The 16239-nt window shown below is 42.7% G+C and overlaps 1 protein-coding gene across 6 annotated transcripts in view; it reads left to right on the top strand.

The window, feature by feature from the left end:
- The window catches only part of IL15 (interleukin 15), a 380197-nt gene that overhangs the window by 224178 nt on the left and 139780 nt on the right, over window positions 1-16239 (top strand). For all 6 annotated transcript variants that reach the window (XM_085641591.1, XM_085641595.1, XM_085641593.1 and 3 more), the window contains one exon: window positions 16103-16212. In XM_085641591.1, the coding sequence (XP_085497717.1) occupies window positions 16103-16212 (110 nt within the window). The remainder of the gene's footprint in view (window positions 1-16102; window positions 16213-16239) is intronic.

The raw sequence follows: 16239 nt of genomic DNA, 5'->3' as shown, positions 1-16239 counted from the left end.
CATCTCCCATGGCCAACAACCTCACAAACCCCGGAGGACCTGGCTACCTTGTGACTCCAAGCAACTGGGACTCCCACGAGTAGTGGTACTGCTCAAAGCAAGTAGCTGACCCCTGGCATCAGCCAGGAACCGCGAACCCTGCACCCTGCACCCGGCAAGCCTGGCCTGTGCTGGAGTGAACAAAGACCCCGAGGACGTCCCCCCGGCGACTGTGTCCCCGAATCCAGCACCCAAGAACCCACCTTGACGCTCCTGACGACGCCTGCAGCCTCAGAACCAGGGACCCCTCCAACCGCGACCAGCAGAGAGTAAGATTGCCCGACGCCAAAAGGCAACCCGGCGCCCAGCGGCCCCCTGTGCCCAACTCCCGGGTGCCTACCTATCCTCCAACTACCCAACTTATCTCTCAAAGTGGTGGTCGCACCTGAAGAATCTTCGTCCCGAGCTTGCAGCCTTTGTTCGTTTTTGAGCTTCTCCATTGCAATCCATTGAGCGCCCGACGGCTCAAAAGCATCCTGCACCCAGCCGCCCGAGTGCCCCTGGCAGTGCAATCTCTACTCTACTCTACCTCCCCATTTGCCCTGAGCAAGTGACCAGGAGCCCAGTTCCCACAGCCGCGTGGCCTGCTAGCCAGCAGCCACCAACCAAGGGCCCCCTGCCTCCCATAGCATAACATTGAGCCTAACTCACTCTGCACCCGGCTGCCCCTGTGCCGCTGAGGGTGTAACCACTGTACTAACCTGACCCTGGGAAACCCCTACGTCTACGCCCAGAACCTTAACTCTGCCAACGGAGTACTTACCCAAAAGCCGATAACTCTCGTTTCTTCCATAGGGTAACATTGACTGGTTTCACTTGGAAATTCTTTTAAGTGTGGAGCTTCTAAACTTTAAAATATTCACCTAACATCAACCGAGTAACAAAAACGAAAATACTCACCTGCTGTCAGGAGAGATCCCAGTGCTGGATCTTGGTGCTCAGCACTGACCCTGAAAAGTAATTACAACCGTACTTACCGCTAACCCAATTTTCTTCCATAGGAAACCATTGACTGTTTTTCTGTGAAATTTCTTCTAAGTGTTTATTTTTGCAAACTACAAATATTCTTTAAAAATCCCACTAACTGTGAAAACGTAATTACTTACCTGTTTTAGATAGATGTCCCAGTGCTGCGCCTAGGAGCCAAGCACTGGATTACAAACGTAACGAGAACATACTTTACTGGCAACTTGAATTTCCTTCCATAGGATAACATTGCCTGGTTTTTGCTGAAAAAGGTTCTAAGTGTCGATTTTGCAAACTTACAAATATTCGTTAAAAATCGCCTGTATAACCAAAACACATTCTACCACTTGTTTACAGGTGGTGCCCCAGTGTTGGATCCAGGATCCAACACTGAGTTAGAAAAAGTAACCATAACCCCTCTTACCTGCTAAGTGAAATTCCTCCCATAGGATAACATCGGTGAGTCTGTGAAAAAGTTTCAAAGTGTCAACTTTTAAAATACCAAAATATTGCATAAAATCACTACTGTAACCAAAATGCTTTTTCTCAACTGTTTACAGGAACTGTCCCAGGACTGAATCTAGGATCCAGTCTTGTGGTAAGAAAAGTAATCCAAAAAGTAATCTATTGCATTTTACTAGGAATTCCCATTGAGCTCAATGTATAATTGTGTTTGAAATTGTGTTGCCTATTGCAACAACTGTATATAGTGCATCCAAAGTCTATGGCCTATTGAAAAGTATTTAACTAAATTATCTCATTCTGAGAAAATATATTTTGATACCTCTTGTTGGTTCTAAAATAAAACACAAAATATTTTCATACAAAAACCATTGGCCTAGAGTTCTGTTCTTGAGTGTGTGATACCATTTGCTGCCTGAGTGTGTACAACAAATGCTTTACACTGTCCTCTGATACTGCCTTACTGCTCGACCAAGCTACCACTTTAGAGAGTAAGGTTATATCTAACTTTAATCTCTGCCAAACCTCTGGGGACTGTGGACTCTGTGCACACTGAACCTATTTGGGAACAGTATATACAGAGCCACTTTCCTACAGTAGGGTTCTGGTCTTTCCCCGGCTTGTGTAAAATCACAGTCGTACTCTTGCTGTCTCAACCCCCCACCTCTCAATGCGACGGGGCATCTTAGCTTTCGGATTTCCAAAGATAGTGAGCAACGCCTGGTGGTCTGTGATGATAGAGAAATGTTTCCCACATAAAAACACATGAAAATATTTGAAGGCCTACACTACTGCCAGACTCTCCTTCGGCGGAGATTAAGCACGTTCTGTTTCAGACAGGCTTCTACTGGCATAGGCCACAATGTGTCTCTGAGCATTCGGAGATCAATTGTGTTGAGCAATGATTGCCCCTAGCCCCACCGGGCTTGTATCTACTGTGATCTCAGTATGTTACTTGGGGTAAAGTTATGCTATTTCAGTTGCATTCTCAAGCGCAAGTTTTATTTGTTTGAAACTTTGGTTGCATTCAGGAGACCACTGAAATGGGACACTCTGCTTTTAGTCTCTCAATGGGGCACTCACTGTAGCAAAGTCACGACTGTACCTTGAACAATAACTAGCCATGCCGAAGAAGGATCTCAGCATGGTTACATCTTGTGGGGGAAAGTAGATCACCGTACTTGCACCCTTATCTGGTTCAGGAGTCATTCTCCCATCAGATAATACGTGCCCAAAGAATTTAAGTTGGGTTTTGTGAAACTAACACTTTGCTGCATTCAGACTGAGACCTGCATCAGCAAGTAATTGGCACACTTGTGTAAGAACCTTGACATGCTCCTTTAAAAAAAAAAAAAAAAATCTCAATGCACTGATGTAATCTGATGTACTAAGTTGAAACACTTCTGCATGTTAATGAAATACATCTTTTTGCATTTTGAAGAGAATTTGTCATATTTTTAAACGTTTGTTGCAAGATCTCTTTAAAAATGTGTTTCTAAAGTTATGTACTGCAGCATACCATATTTGCTTCTTTTTTTTCTTCAGTTACCTTGTTAATAAACACTTCCCTGTTTATTTAATACATTGCTGAATGTTTTCCCTCTCAAGTACAATGCAGCCCAGTGCGGTTGTTCAGTAGGGGGCCTCATGTGAAGGTCAGAAGGGCATCATGTAGTCCTCCCGGCTGTACTCTTGAGTATTTCTGGTCTACCCTAAAGATGGCAGGAAGTTAATGTTCTTTCTCCAACTGAGCCAGTGGGGGCTCCTGCAACGGAATTTACGGTCCGTCTGTCTCTAAATGTGGCAGATTGACACAGGGTTTGGCAGGCAGACGTTTGTGACAGAGGAACTTGTTCGCCAAACTAAATCAGGCCTGTAGTCGCAGAGCAGCTGTATCACGGGACCATGTTGAGGTTTGTTAGCTGACTTAAGATCTGTTCTAGAGGCACCTGCTTCGGGGATCTGTAGAGCCTGTTCAGTTCCTGAAATCCCGTTCATCCACCTGGAGCATGTTACAATGTTTCCTCTTAATTTATGTTCTGAACAAACGTGTGCAATGTGATTGCCTATTTCACTTAGATGTGAAATTATTTATGCACATTAAATATGAAACTTGAACCCTCAACCTTCATATGGAAAGTTATAATGTAATCATTGTTCTAGCAGGGAGGCCTTGCATGCGGGGAGCCCACACCGTAATTAGTATTTAAACTTGAGAAGGACGCATCATGAGGGCCCTAGCAAGACCTATGTCTTTAACTACGTCACTGCAAGGATAAGGTGACCTACTGGCCTTTGTCCTTTTGAGGAGGGGAGTTATCCTACAAAAAAATCCCGGCACAAACCCCGAGGGTTCCATAGATGCAACTCCCAATGGCAAATCCCAAAAATGTTACTGCCAAGAAACCAACGCCCCCTAATTTGTCTAATAAAAACTGAATAATGTTAAAAGCGTGTGGCCTGCAGCTTATGATCATCTGCATGACACCATCTCCATAACCTCTGGAAATTTGAAGTAAAGGGTGAGGGGCTGAAAGAGAGTGGCTTTGCAATGGTAGGACTCTGCATGCTGCCCTTCACACAGACCACAAAAATGTGGTATTAAGGCATGACCTGGTACAAAACCCACAGCTGGTATCCGCTAAACAACTCTGCCCTCCAATGTGCAACGAAGCAATACATTTATGGCCTATAAATGCATATTGTAAGGCAAATGCGTGATGACTCGCAGCTAAACCGTACATACGGTCATGCTGGGTTGCAAGTTTATCTATTGTTTGAAATGAGACCAATTTGTTGAAATCCGAATCACGTGTAAGTGAAACACGTTTTAAGCCGAGAATCATGAACTGTAGCACGTACTGTAAAACATATTAAGGAAGCCACAATGTGTGATCCTCCCAGGATCACACATTGTGGGTGTAGCGAGAATTAGTACTCCGGTGTTCCAAAGTCAAAAAATAATCCTTCTTACATTACCAAGAAAGTAATTTTTTGTTAACTACCTAAAATTGCAGCAGTACAAAACATTAAGAGCAGGGATGGCGGCCTAAAAGTACAGAAGCTAAAACGCGGTTTGTCCATCTCTGCAATGCATCAAATGCGGTCAAATAAAATATTGATAGGCAACACTGCTGGCAACATTTAACAATCGATCAGCACAACCAAAATATGTTAGGAGCTTTTCTATCATTTGAGAAGTAGGGCGATTGGCACTGCAATTAGCATAGATTTGTATCCCCTGAAGACCGGCAGCAAGGAACATTGGTTTCAGCAAGTGGTTGGGTCTCCAGCAGCAGATTGGATCAGCCATAACTAAATTGGCACAATGAAGTGAGGGGTCTCTGTTTCTGACTGCCATTAACATTTCTGAAGCAGCAATTGGTGAGGACAATAACAAACCAGGCTTAAAAACCTCCTCACTTTGAATTAACAGAAAGTATAGTCCCACTCCTCACCTCTGCATTCTACCAAACAGCAGTGTTCAGTAAAAAAAATATTTAGCAGCACCTTGCTAAAAAAAAAAGTTAACAGAATTGAAAAAAATGATCCTACTTCCTTCTCACTTTATTGTCTTGGAGGCCCCCCTCCAGACAAAAGATAGTAGGCAATACACTTCCACTGACTTGGAAGCTTTTCTACTCCCATCTTGTACCATTTCACAACCAGGGGCAACCCACTTTGTTTTTGTAACTACTCTGAGCCAAACGTTTAAGAGTGGACTTCAGAAAACATCCACCCACTTGCAGAATCTCCTTTTCGATTACTGCAGTATTTACTCCATTTAGTCTCGCTCATTGCCCTCATCATTTTGAGCGCTGCCTAAACCTCTAGATATTTCCTTGTATATGCTGTCAGCCGTTGCTTTACGCTTCCAACCCGTAAGCAGATCAGTGTTTTTTGCTGAACCGGTCTAAGCGCAGCCTTTCAGGAAATACGATGTTTGCCTAATTGTAGTCCGTATCAAAGAGTCCTAATATAGCACTGTCTCACGTGTAAATAATGTTTCCTTTTACAGTTTTTGCCTTATCTGGTTGAATGCAATCTCACAAAAAAAGCTTCCTCTTTATTCACAGGAAAATTGACCTTCCCTTAGAACTTGCATTATTGTCGCTAATTTTCTTTCAAATTACACTTTACCTACTTTCCTTTCTCTGCACGCCTCCTCTCTTCGAGCACAGGTTACTCTAAGTCACAAGCTTTCTGCTTTAATTCCTATTATTGCATTTCTGCAAAGTGCCAACCCTGCAAAGATCACATCCGCTTCTTTGAAAATTCATACTCCTGCAACCTAACCATAACTAATTTCCTGTTGCTCATCTATTATTGCTGCCAACCATATGCATGAATTGACATACGCCCTTCCTACTAAAGTTCATGCCTAACTTCTATTAATTTAATCTACCACATAGAAACTGGAGTAAATGTATGGAATGGATTCGTTAAGAGCAGAAGGCCAATCCCAGCCGTATTCACTAGAAAAAAAAATTAACCTTGGGTTCTGGAGCAGTGTGCTACCCAGCTTACATGCTTTAATAACTTACCGTATAAATGCAACTAAAATGTAATATAATATATAAGCCTTCTGGATCACACTAATACCGTAACACGCAGTGGAGTGTTGTTCATAGAGGCTGCATAATAATGTGCTTAAGCTGCTAGACAGTCTTGCTCTCAGATAAGATGGAAATTTATTTCAGTCCTTTTCATAGCCCAGTCTTGTAAAAATCCATAGCATTAATCCACCCATCACCAAATGAGCAGGCATGGAGTGACCGAAGAGCTCTTCAACGTGCCACTGGCCGATGGAGACTTTAATTTACTCCACCACTGCAGATCCCGACAAGCTACACACTACGACCGCTTCCTGACACCTCACAATGTCAATTGGACATGGAATGATATTAACAAAGTCTATCTCAGCAGCTTTCTCCCCATGCCTCCCTCAAACGTATGATTGCTCAGGACTATAAACTTAAACAAAAATATATCAGATTGGACAACCTAGTGAAGTAACAATCTAAGTGGACTAAGATCATAAGAAATACCATAAAGGGACCTGCGGAGCCCCCCCCCAAAAATGCTAGGTTACTGAAAACCCTAACCTCTCTGCCTGCCTCTCACACCTCTACATTCATCACACTTCTAAGCGCTGCGTCCTATAACACGATAACCACACCTTGGTGGACATCTTGCACTACATGTAAACACTTCCTACATAGGATCAAATCAAATACATCACACTTCCAGCCACAAATCCTACATGGTATAGAATGCTACCCATGTAGACAAGTACTTTCACGTAGAGATAGAAAGTGCTATATAGATGGTGGAATAAAAATAATTAGTTAAAAAAAAAAAACAATGATTATTCACAGGATTGCAGAAGATACAGTGAACAGCATTAACAGAAATTACAATTAAATAAAGTATAAAAGTATTAAACATAATCCAGTATTGTTGTATAAGCAATAAAAAGTGACCTAGCGCCACATCCACCCCAAGGTTCTTCATTTCTTGCAATATAATTAGTGTCTCAGTGCGTGAATACATACAAAAGTTTGAAGACACTGTGCGGAAATCATATCTTATCCTAAAAAATAAGACCATCTAAAACCAGTTGGTATGCTAAAAATGCAAAGCTTGTTAAATGGTTTGACATTTTGTCTCATTACCAACCCAATAAAGCCCTTCCCTCGCTACCCTGAGGTCATTACAACTTTCCATCCCGGTTCTCCATTTCAGGATTTCCTCTACCTCACTTTACACTCGGGGAATTATGTCAAATAATTAAAAGAACAATACCCCCAAATAATTGACTGTTGTTGAGACCAACCTTCTTGCCAAATACTGCAGATCCGCATGAGGACTATTTTGTGACCTTCTCTTACAGCCAACTCCTTCCTCGCAACTGCACAGAATCCCGATAAAAACTGGAAGCTATCAACTAATGGACCAATTGCTCTACACAACCTCATCAGGGAGTATTTCTAACATTTAATTATTAGAGTCAGTATAACTGCTGACAGTATGATCACTACTGAGGATATAATACCGAATATATATTTTATGATTCTTATCCCAGCAGACTGCTGCCAACAGGGTGTATCTCAGCACTGATGACTTGAAAGATCGAACGGCCAGGGAGCCCCGAATCTCTCTTGAGCATCTTTCCCTCCAGGTTGTAAAATCAGTTTGTCCATCAGTATCCAGAAGTTTTTATATTTATTTTCATTAAAGGGAGATTTTGTCCGTGAGCGCTTTCCGTGGCGGTAGTCGGTAACCGGTTCATACATAAAATCAAGAGAGCTTAGCACTTTAGCCTCGATGTCCTTCAAAGCTAGGCTGCAGGTCAAAAACAGCAAAAACGTCATCCCTAAATACAAGTAAGGAACAACTACTCCAAGCTTTGTTTCCTCTAACCAACAGGAAGACACCACTTTCTTACAACTAAATACTACAATCTTAGTTTTATCGATATTCATTGCCAGTTCGGTCTCTAAGTAATAATTTTGAAGTGTATTCATTTTTCTCTGCAAACACAGAGGGGAAACCTATAGCAATGCCAGGACGTCTGTGTACAAAAGGATGGGCTTCTACCATTGGCGGAAAAAAATTAGATACCTCAAAGTTGTAGACAAGAAAGTACAAGGGCAAGGATTGCAGCCCTCTTTGCCTCACATTGTTTATAGAGTTGAAAAACAGTTAGATGTCCATAAAACAGTATAGAGCGTGCAAAGTGGACATCACAGCAGCCTACCTCAGCATCACACAGAGTTCAATCATGGAACGCTTGGCTGGAGTCCTGCTTCTCCACTGGAAATTAGATATCAATGCCGAGGTACTCAGTAGCTGTAATATTAATTTATAGAAGGCCTTGGCAACTGCAGTAGGGAGAATAGCCGGGCACAAGCCCTAACAAAAATAGAAGATAGAATAATTGCCAGCTTGACAGCAGCTTCGTGATTGGTCTGACCATCGTTGTTCGGCGCTCAGACAGCGACTGGGAGCCTGTGGATGTTCTCCACCCAGGCTGTGCAATACAGCCTGGTGGAGAACATGCTAAGTGCGCATGATTGTTTGGCCGGCCCTAGAGACGACCGGCCAAATAGTCATGCTCACTTAAGTGCATGAAACAGTCCCGCCCTAAAAGTGGCTTCAGTACGGAAACATAAAATGATAATAGCGTGTTATTATCTTTTTATTTTTCCTTTTTTCCACTGCTTAAAAGCAGTGGAGCAACACTACTCCGCCTTAGCATGTTGTACACCAGCATAGCTAAAAGTTAGTGGGGTAAATGAGAATTGTGTGGAGGTAAGAGGAATGTTGTGGAGTGGAATGTTGTGGAGTGGAATGTTGTGGAGTGGAATGTTGTGGAGTAGAGTGTTGTAGAGTAAAAGGGCATAGAGTTGAGTGGAGTAGAGTGTCAGAGCAGTAGATTGTCGTAAAGTGGAGTGGCATAGAGCAGTGTTTCCCAAACTCCCAGGGGTGCCTGACACTTTCCCAGGGGTTCCGCAGGCAGCAGTTTAAAAAGCACTGCACGTGTATAATTAGAAGTTTTCCAACAACAATAAAAGTATCAAGATAACACCAGTGATTAATGTACCTGCTGGAGAGAGATGAGAGTTTTGTCCTGTGGCAGCTTTGAGTTATCTAATTTAGCACAGTGGGTTAATATGCCTATTGCAAAGAACGTGTACTGTGCATTTTAAATAACAGTATTTTATGTGCATAGGCGAGTGGGTTACTGCTTTTGTCACAAAGATTATTTTGTTACTGCGCAGTACATAAGTGAAAACCGTAATCTAGCACAGTGACCTATAAACTGTCATCAAAGAGCTGCTTGCAAACTGCATGGTACAAGTTAGTAACTTATGTTTTTTCCCTTTCTTTCATTATCCCGATGTTGCTAAAAAGGTTTATTAGGGTGGAAATACATTTTTATTGTTAAAACCAATGCTAACCACTGTCTTATGTTCTGAATCCCGAGTTTTTTGTGCTTCTCCAGACCAAGCACTCTTTAAAAATGCCTACCAGTATAAATGACATGTGAATCTTACACCTTGTAGTCCCCTTTGCCTTATGTAACATTTTCTATTCACTGATTTACACTTCTGATTAATTGTCTCTATATGCGTGTGATGTAAAGTGATAAACGTGTTGTAGACTGCACCATTGTTTCCTAAATTTCTTTGGGGGGAGAGCCTCCCAAAGCCCCCTTTGTAGTGGTCAGGCACACTCAATGCACTTTGTGTGCACCGTATGGGGACCGGTCTGAGAACATTTGCCAGGGCTGCTTTGGGTTTCCAGTCTGGCCCTGGCAGGAGTAGGAGCCTCGTACTGCGAAATAAAACCAACCATTTAAAAGTTAGTCACAGAGATGCAACACCAACCTTCCCATTAAAATTTTCGTTTTTTGCAAATTCTTTCAATATAAAATACTAAGGGGGATATTTACAAAAGAAGTGGTGGAGCGTGTCGTTGGCCTCTGTGGCTTAACGACACGCGCCGCCACTTCAGAAACGCAGGGCTGCACCATATTTTCAAGAATATGGTGCAGCCCTACATTTTGCCCTGTGGTGGTGCTACACTTAGCAGTGTAGCGCCAACACAGGCACCCTTGTAACACAGTGCAAGGGTGTCTGCGTGCAGGGGAAGATTGTTTATGTAAAGGAAGGTCCCCCCTTCCTGCACATAAACAATCTTGAAATTGGGTTTTGTCACTTGTATGTGTGCTGCTTAATGCAGCACACATAGAAGTTACAAAATTCCATTTTTTTTAATGATTGTTTATGTACAGGAAGGGTCACCTTCCTGAACATAATAATCCAAGGCGTTTTGCTTTTTCCATGTGTGCTCCACAAGGCAGCTCACATGAAAAAAGCAAAAATGAGGAGAAATAAAGCATTTCTCCTCGTTTTGCCAAGTTAAGACCTGGTTTTCCCTGGTGTTAATTTTGGCGCTGCCTCCTATTTACACGGCCCCTGTGAATAGGGGGCAGCATCAAAATCGATGGGTGTTGCGGTGGAATGCCCACTGCAAAACCCACTACCCACCCTTCCACGCTAAGCATTGCGCGAAAGGGGGCCTTATTTACAAGGCAGCGTTAAACCATATTAAGTGGTTTACCGCTGCCTTGTAAATAAGGCGAAGCCCCTATCGACACGCGAACGTTGCAAAAAGTTATGTTTCCATGGTGGTAGGGGTTTGTAAATATGCGCCTAAAATCCTTAGTATTTCGAGTATTTGTTTTGTGTGCGCACGTATTTATTGTTTTCGAATTACTGTTTTAATGTTTGAAATTTAAATTCTACAAATTGCTTGGGGGGGGTCCCCGAGTTCCAGTGGTGACTCAGTGGGGTCTTTAGGAGTCAAAAGTTTGGGAACCACTGGCATAGAGTGTTATGGAGTTGTGTAGAGCAGAGTGGAGTGGGATAGAGGGTGTTGCATAGAGTGGACTAAAGTGTTGTATAGTGGCTTAGAGCAGAGTAGATTGGCATGGAGTGGAGTTGCGTAGAGTTGCGTAGAGTGGAATAGTGTTGAATAGTGTGTCGTAGCCAAGACTGGAGCAAGACTGGCTTGGAGCGGCATAGAACATCATATAGTGCAGTAGTGTTGCAGAGTGGCATAGAGTGGAGTGGAGTGGAGTGCATAGAGTGGAGCAAAGCGTCAGAGTGGTGTATTGTGGCGTATTGGAGAGTGGAGTGTCATAAAGTGGCCTAGAGTGAAGTGGCAAAAGGTACAGTGGTGCAGAGTAGATTAGTGTAGAGGGTAGTGGAGTATAGTGCATTGGCATAGATAAGAGCGGGGTAGAGTGGTGCAGAGTAGGTTGCAGTGGTGTAGGTTGTAGTGGCGCACAGTAGATTGTTTCAGAGTTGAGTGAAGTGGCATAGAGTGGGAGTGGTGCACGGTAGAGGAGTGGTGCAGGGTAGAGTGCAAAGGTATGGAGTGGTGTAGAGTGCAGTGATGCAGAATAGATTAAAGTGTCGCGGAGTGATGCAGAGTGTAGTGGCATAGAGTGCATAGGCATACTGCATTGACGTAGAGTGCAGTAGAGTGCTGTAGAGTTGAGTGGTGCAGCGGCATAAAGTGCATTGACACAGAGAGCAGTGGCATAGAGTATAGTGGTGCAGAGTGGAATAGAGCAGTGTAGCATGCAGTGATGTAGCATACAGTGGTGTAGAGTCCAGTGGCATGGAGTGTTGCAGAGTTTCATGGCATAGAGTGCAGTGGTGCCAAGTAATTGGCATAGAGTGCAGTGGTTTAGAGTAGTGTGGTGTAGAATATAGTGGTGCATAGTGGCGCTGTGTGTAGTGAAGTGGCGTAGAGTAGATTGTTTCAGAGTAGAGTGAAGTGTCATAGAGTTGAGGGGTGTGTAGTAGAGTGGCGTGGCCTAGACTGGAGGGGTGTAGCATGCAGTGGTGCATAGTAGAGTGGGGTAGAGTGCAGTGGCATAGAGTAGAGTGGTGCAGAGTAGAGAGGCATAGAGTGAATTGGCATAGAGTCCAGTATCAGTGCAGTGGTGCACGGTAGAGTGTAGTGGCATAGAGTATCGTGGTGTAGAGTGGTGCAGAGTACAGTTCAGTAGTGGAAAGTGCAGTGTTGCACAGTAGAGTGCAGTGGTGTGGAGTGGCATTGAGTGCATTGGTGTATAATTCAGTGGTGTAAAGTGGTGTGGAGTAAAGTGACGTAGTGTCTAATGTGTAGAGTGCTGTGACATAGAGTAGAGTGTTGTAGAATATGGTGTCGTACAGTGCAGTGGAGTAGAGTAGATTGGTATAGAGTGCAGTGGAGTGGCGCAGGGTAGATTTCAGTGGAGTGCAGTGGCTTAGGGGGGAATGGTGTACAGTGGAATAGAGTGGGTGGAGTGCATTGGCGATGAGTAGAATGTTTCAAGGTAGATTGCAGTGCCATAGAGTTCAATGGTGCAGAGCAGATTAGAGTGGCTTAGAGTAGATTGCCATAGAGTGTAGTGATGCACAATAGAGTGCTGTAGAGTAGAGTGGTGTAGGGTAGAGTGATAGAATGTAGTGGTGCAGAGTAGAGTGCAATGACATTTAGTTCAGTGGCAGAGAGTGCAGTGCTGCAGAGTAGACTGGCATAAAGTACTGTGGTGTATAGTAGAGTAGCGTTGAGTGCATTGGCATAGAATGGTGCAGAGTAGAGTCGCATACGCATCTCCAACGAGTAGCTCGTGAGCTACCAGTAGCTCTCCAGCTACCTACGAGTAGCTCTTGTGTGTGCAGCACAGACTATTAAATTAGAAGCATGTGCTTGTTTGAATTATTATTTGTATACCAAAATTAAAAACCATGTATTCAAGACAAAAATTGACATATTTTCAGACCACATAAGATTATGATTGGAGAAAAATGGTTAATGTTCAAAATAAATGTAAAGATATTATTTGAGTTGAAGAGATTTATTACTCATATTAGGATTTTACTGCTGGGTAGGATGTTTTGTTTACCCTTGAAAATGTATTCCAAATTGATAACGCTGTTTTACTTTATGGCAGGTAACCCTGCCTAACGTACTGATGTGATCATTGCTGACAGTCTTGGATGGGGTGCTCACATCAGTAGCTCAGGATGATTTTCGTGGAACATAAGTAGCTCTTATTACAGAAAAGGTTGGAGACTCCAATGTAGAGTATAGTGTCGGGGAGTGCACTGGCATTGAGTGCAGTGGTGCCGTGGCATATAGTGGAGAGGCGCCGAGTGCAGTGGCGTAGAGTAGTTTTTTACAGAGTAGAGTGGTGCACGGTAGAGTAGAGGGGCGATGAGCAGAGTGGCATAGAGTGCAGAGATTAGAGTGTTGGACAGTAGATTTGCATAGAGTGGAATTGTACACAGTAGAGTGTAGTTGTGCTAATTGGGGTGGTGTAACGTGCAGTGGCAAAGAGTGCAGTAGTGCATAGTAGAGTAGTGTTGGGTAGAGTGCATTGATGTAGAGTAGAGAGGTGTAGAGTGAAGTGACATAGGTGGAGTGATGCAGAGTAGAGTGCAGTAACGAGGTGTAGAGTGGGGCAGAGTAGAGTGGAGTAAAGTTAAGTAAGCACAGTGTGGTAGCATACTGCCATTACAGACAACACATTTTCAATTGAAATGACCATTACTTTTCTTCTAATTCAGCATCTCCAATGCACTACCCTATATCTCACCCATGCCTCTCCCAATATATCTTCTACCTCCACTCTTACTCATCTCATACCTCATCCTGCTACGCTCTCCAATGCACTACCATATTTCTCACCCTATACCTCTCTCAATATGTCCTCCACCTCAACTCTCTGACTCATCTCAAACCTCATTCTACTATTCTTTCCAATGCACTACCCTCTACCTCTCTCAATATATCCTCTACTCCACTCTCTCACTCATCCCAAACCCCATTCCTCAACTATGACCCCCAAAATAATCCTTTTTAATCTCTTCCCTTCTCAACCCCTCCTTGCATCATCTTTTACCCCTTTTTACTATTCAGGTCTCCCAAACAAGCCTTTCTAAATCCTTGCCTCTGACTCTTCCTCCTCCACCTCCCCTTTACTCATCCCGAGCCTCCTCCGACTGCTATGAACTTTAAAAAAAAAAAAAAGAAAAATCTACGTCCTTCCCTCTTCTGGCCCTCCACTATCCCTTTCAATCCAAATAACAGACTAACATGTCCACCACTCAAATTAAATTCACATTCCCCTAAATAAATTCACCACAAATCCTGTTTGGGTTCCAGAGTAGCATGCTACCCGCCGAAAAGCGCTTCAGTATCTCATCAGGGATAACAACCGCTATATAAATGCAATCCCTTCCCTCTTCTATCCCTCCACTATCCTTTTCAATCCAAATAACAGACTAACATATCTGCGCTCAAATGAATTTCATATTTCACTATACTAATTCACTACTTATCCTTTTTGGATTCCGGAGTAGCGTGCTACTCACCGAAAAAGCACTCTGACGCCTCGTCGGGGGTAGACATACAGTGATTGTCGCATTAATCCGCTCACTTTACAGTCAGAGAAAGAAAAGTAAACACCAATCTTCCTGGGATACAGATACTGACATTTGATGTTTTAATTTGAATGCACGGCAAATGTAACAAGATAAGGACAAGATTTAAAGGCCTGTTTACAGAGATCCTGCACTGGTGAAGGAATACAGTAAATTGGGTTTGGGCAACGTAAGGGACGAACTCAAGCTGAACAGCCTAAAACAGATAGAGTTAGCAAATAGAAAGCAAGCAAATGTGATTTACATATCACATAGCCAAAGGTAAGCAATGGGCAGAATCGATTCCCTGGGTAGCTTTCTGAATGTCCCCAAGATGTCGTTAGCAAACCAGAAAGCTTCGTTGTCTGGTAGGCTTTGACCTAAAAAAAAAGAAGTGGCAGTGACACACTGCAGTGTAACTGACAAGCTGCAGGATACTTTCTGCTGGGAGAAGCTCCTCAAGCTTTCTTCACTAAGCCCAGCAGACCTTCTCTTTCTGATGACTGAAATGACAATACTGTTTCTAGACCTTCTTTTCCTAGATTTATAACAAGCCATTGCTCGTCTGCTTCTGTGTAATGAAGTGCGTGCCCCATTTAGACTAGTGCTCAGGTCAATTAGCCGCCTCTACGCTCTCATGCCATTTCTTATTGAGAACTCTGCCTGTGGAATGGAGGTTTGTAAACACTGATGTTGCATTACAAGTGTATGTGATGGCATACACTGTTGGAAAAGGCAAGAAAATGCAGTCGTTCTCAAAAGGTGACAACACCAACACCTCTCCATGTCCCTTGACCTTGGGTTTAAGTGGGCAGAGTACTCCCCCCTAAAAACAGTTGGGCGGGTCAGGGTAGCCACGCCAACCTCCAACTTTTTGGCATTGGTTCTCTGATAGCATTTCTCCTGATTACGTGTGCACATCTTCCTAAAAAGAAGTGCACTTCAGTGCCATGGCTGGTGGGCAAATACTTTAAGTGTTTTCTCTTTCCATTCTGTAGGTTTTTTTTGTCATAAGTTTCATCCTTGTGAGTTTAAAATATGTCCCAGGATCTAGTGACTCAAAGCCGATTGGACCATTCCTTTGCGCTAATGAAGATCATATTTTGATGTGATTTATTAAAACTAAAGAGTTTTTCGGCCTATTCTAAGTAAAACTGCCTGCTAGAAAGAAGTCTGTCTTATTAAAATTTAATGCAGTGGTTAATTTGTTTTGAAATGTAGAATTATTATTGAAAGCAAATTACCCTCACGGTCAGGTGGCATGGTCTAATATTTAGTCATGTAACCGGAAATGAATAACACAAACAGAAATAAAGAAAACCTGTTAATCTTAACTGTCTCCTATTAAGATATTTTTCTAGGTTTTTTTTGTGTCAGTTTTTTGCCACCAATGTGTGAAGATTATCATTTTTAAATGCATATTACTTGATCAGAAATGTGTGTATTAGAACTTGCAGTAAAATACATTTTTAAAGAATGGTTACTTCTGGCACCTCAGATTCAAATTTTATTTTATAATATGTTTGTTCTGCCTGTTATTCATTGTGGAATCTTTTTGAGCAAGGATGTGTTTTATCTTTGTTGGAATAGGTACTAAAACATAAATGTATTTCCTATGTAACTATGTGATTTTGTTGTTGTTGCAGAAAATACATCTGAACAGAAAGGATCTACAGTGCTGCGTACAGTATCCTATACACGACTGTGTCCTGAAGTTTCTAAACGGAGAAGCTGGGCTATACGTCTTTGTACTTTGGTAATGGTGTTTCAGTTACTCTGTTGA

Source organism: Triturus cristatus, chromosome 2_2, assembly GCF_964204655.1.
Source record: "Triturus cristatus chromosome 2_2, aTriCri1.1, whole genome shotgun sequence".
NCBI lineage: Eukaryota > Metazoa > Chordata > Amphibia > Caudata > Salamandridae > Triturus > Triturus cristatus.
Note: the sequence above shows the minus strand (reverse complement) of the source record. Positions and strands in the feature narration are given on the sequence as shown.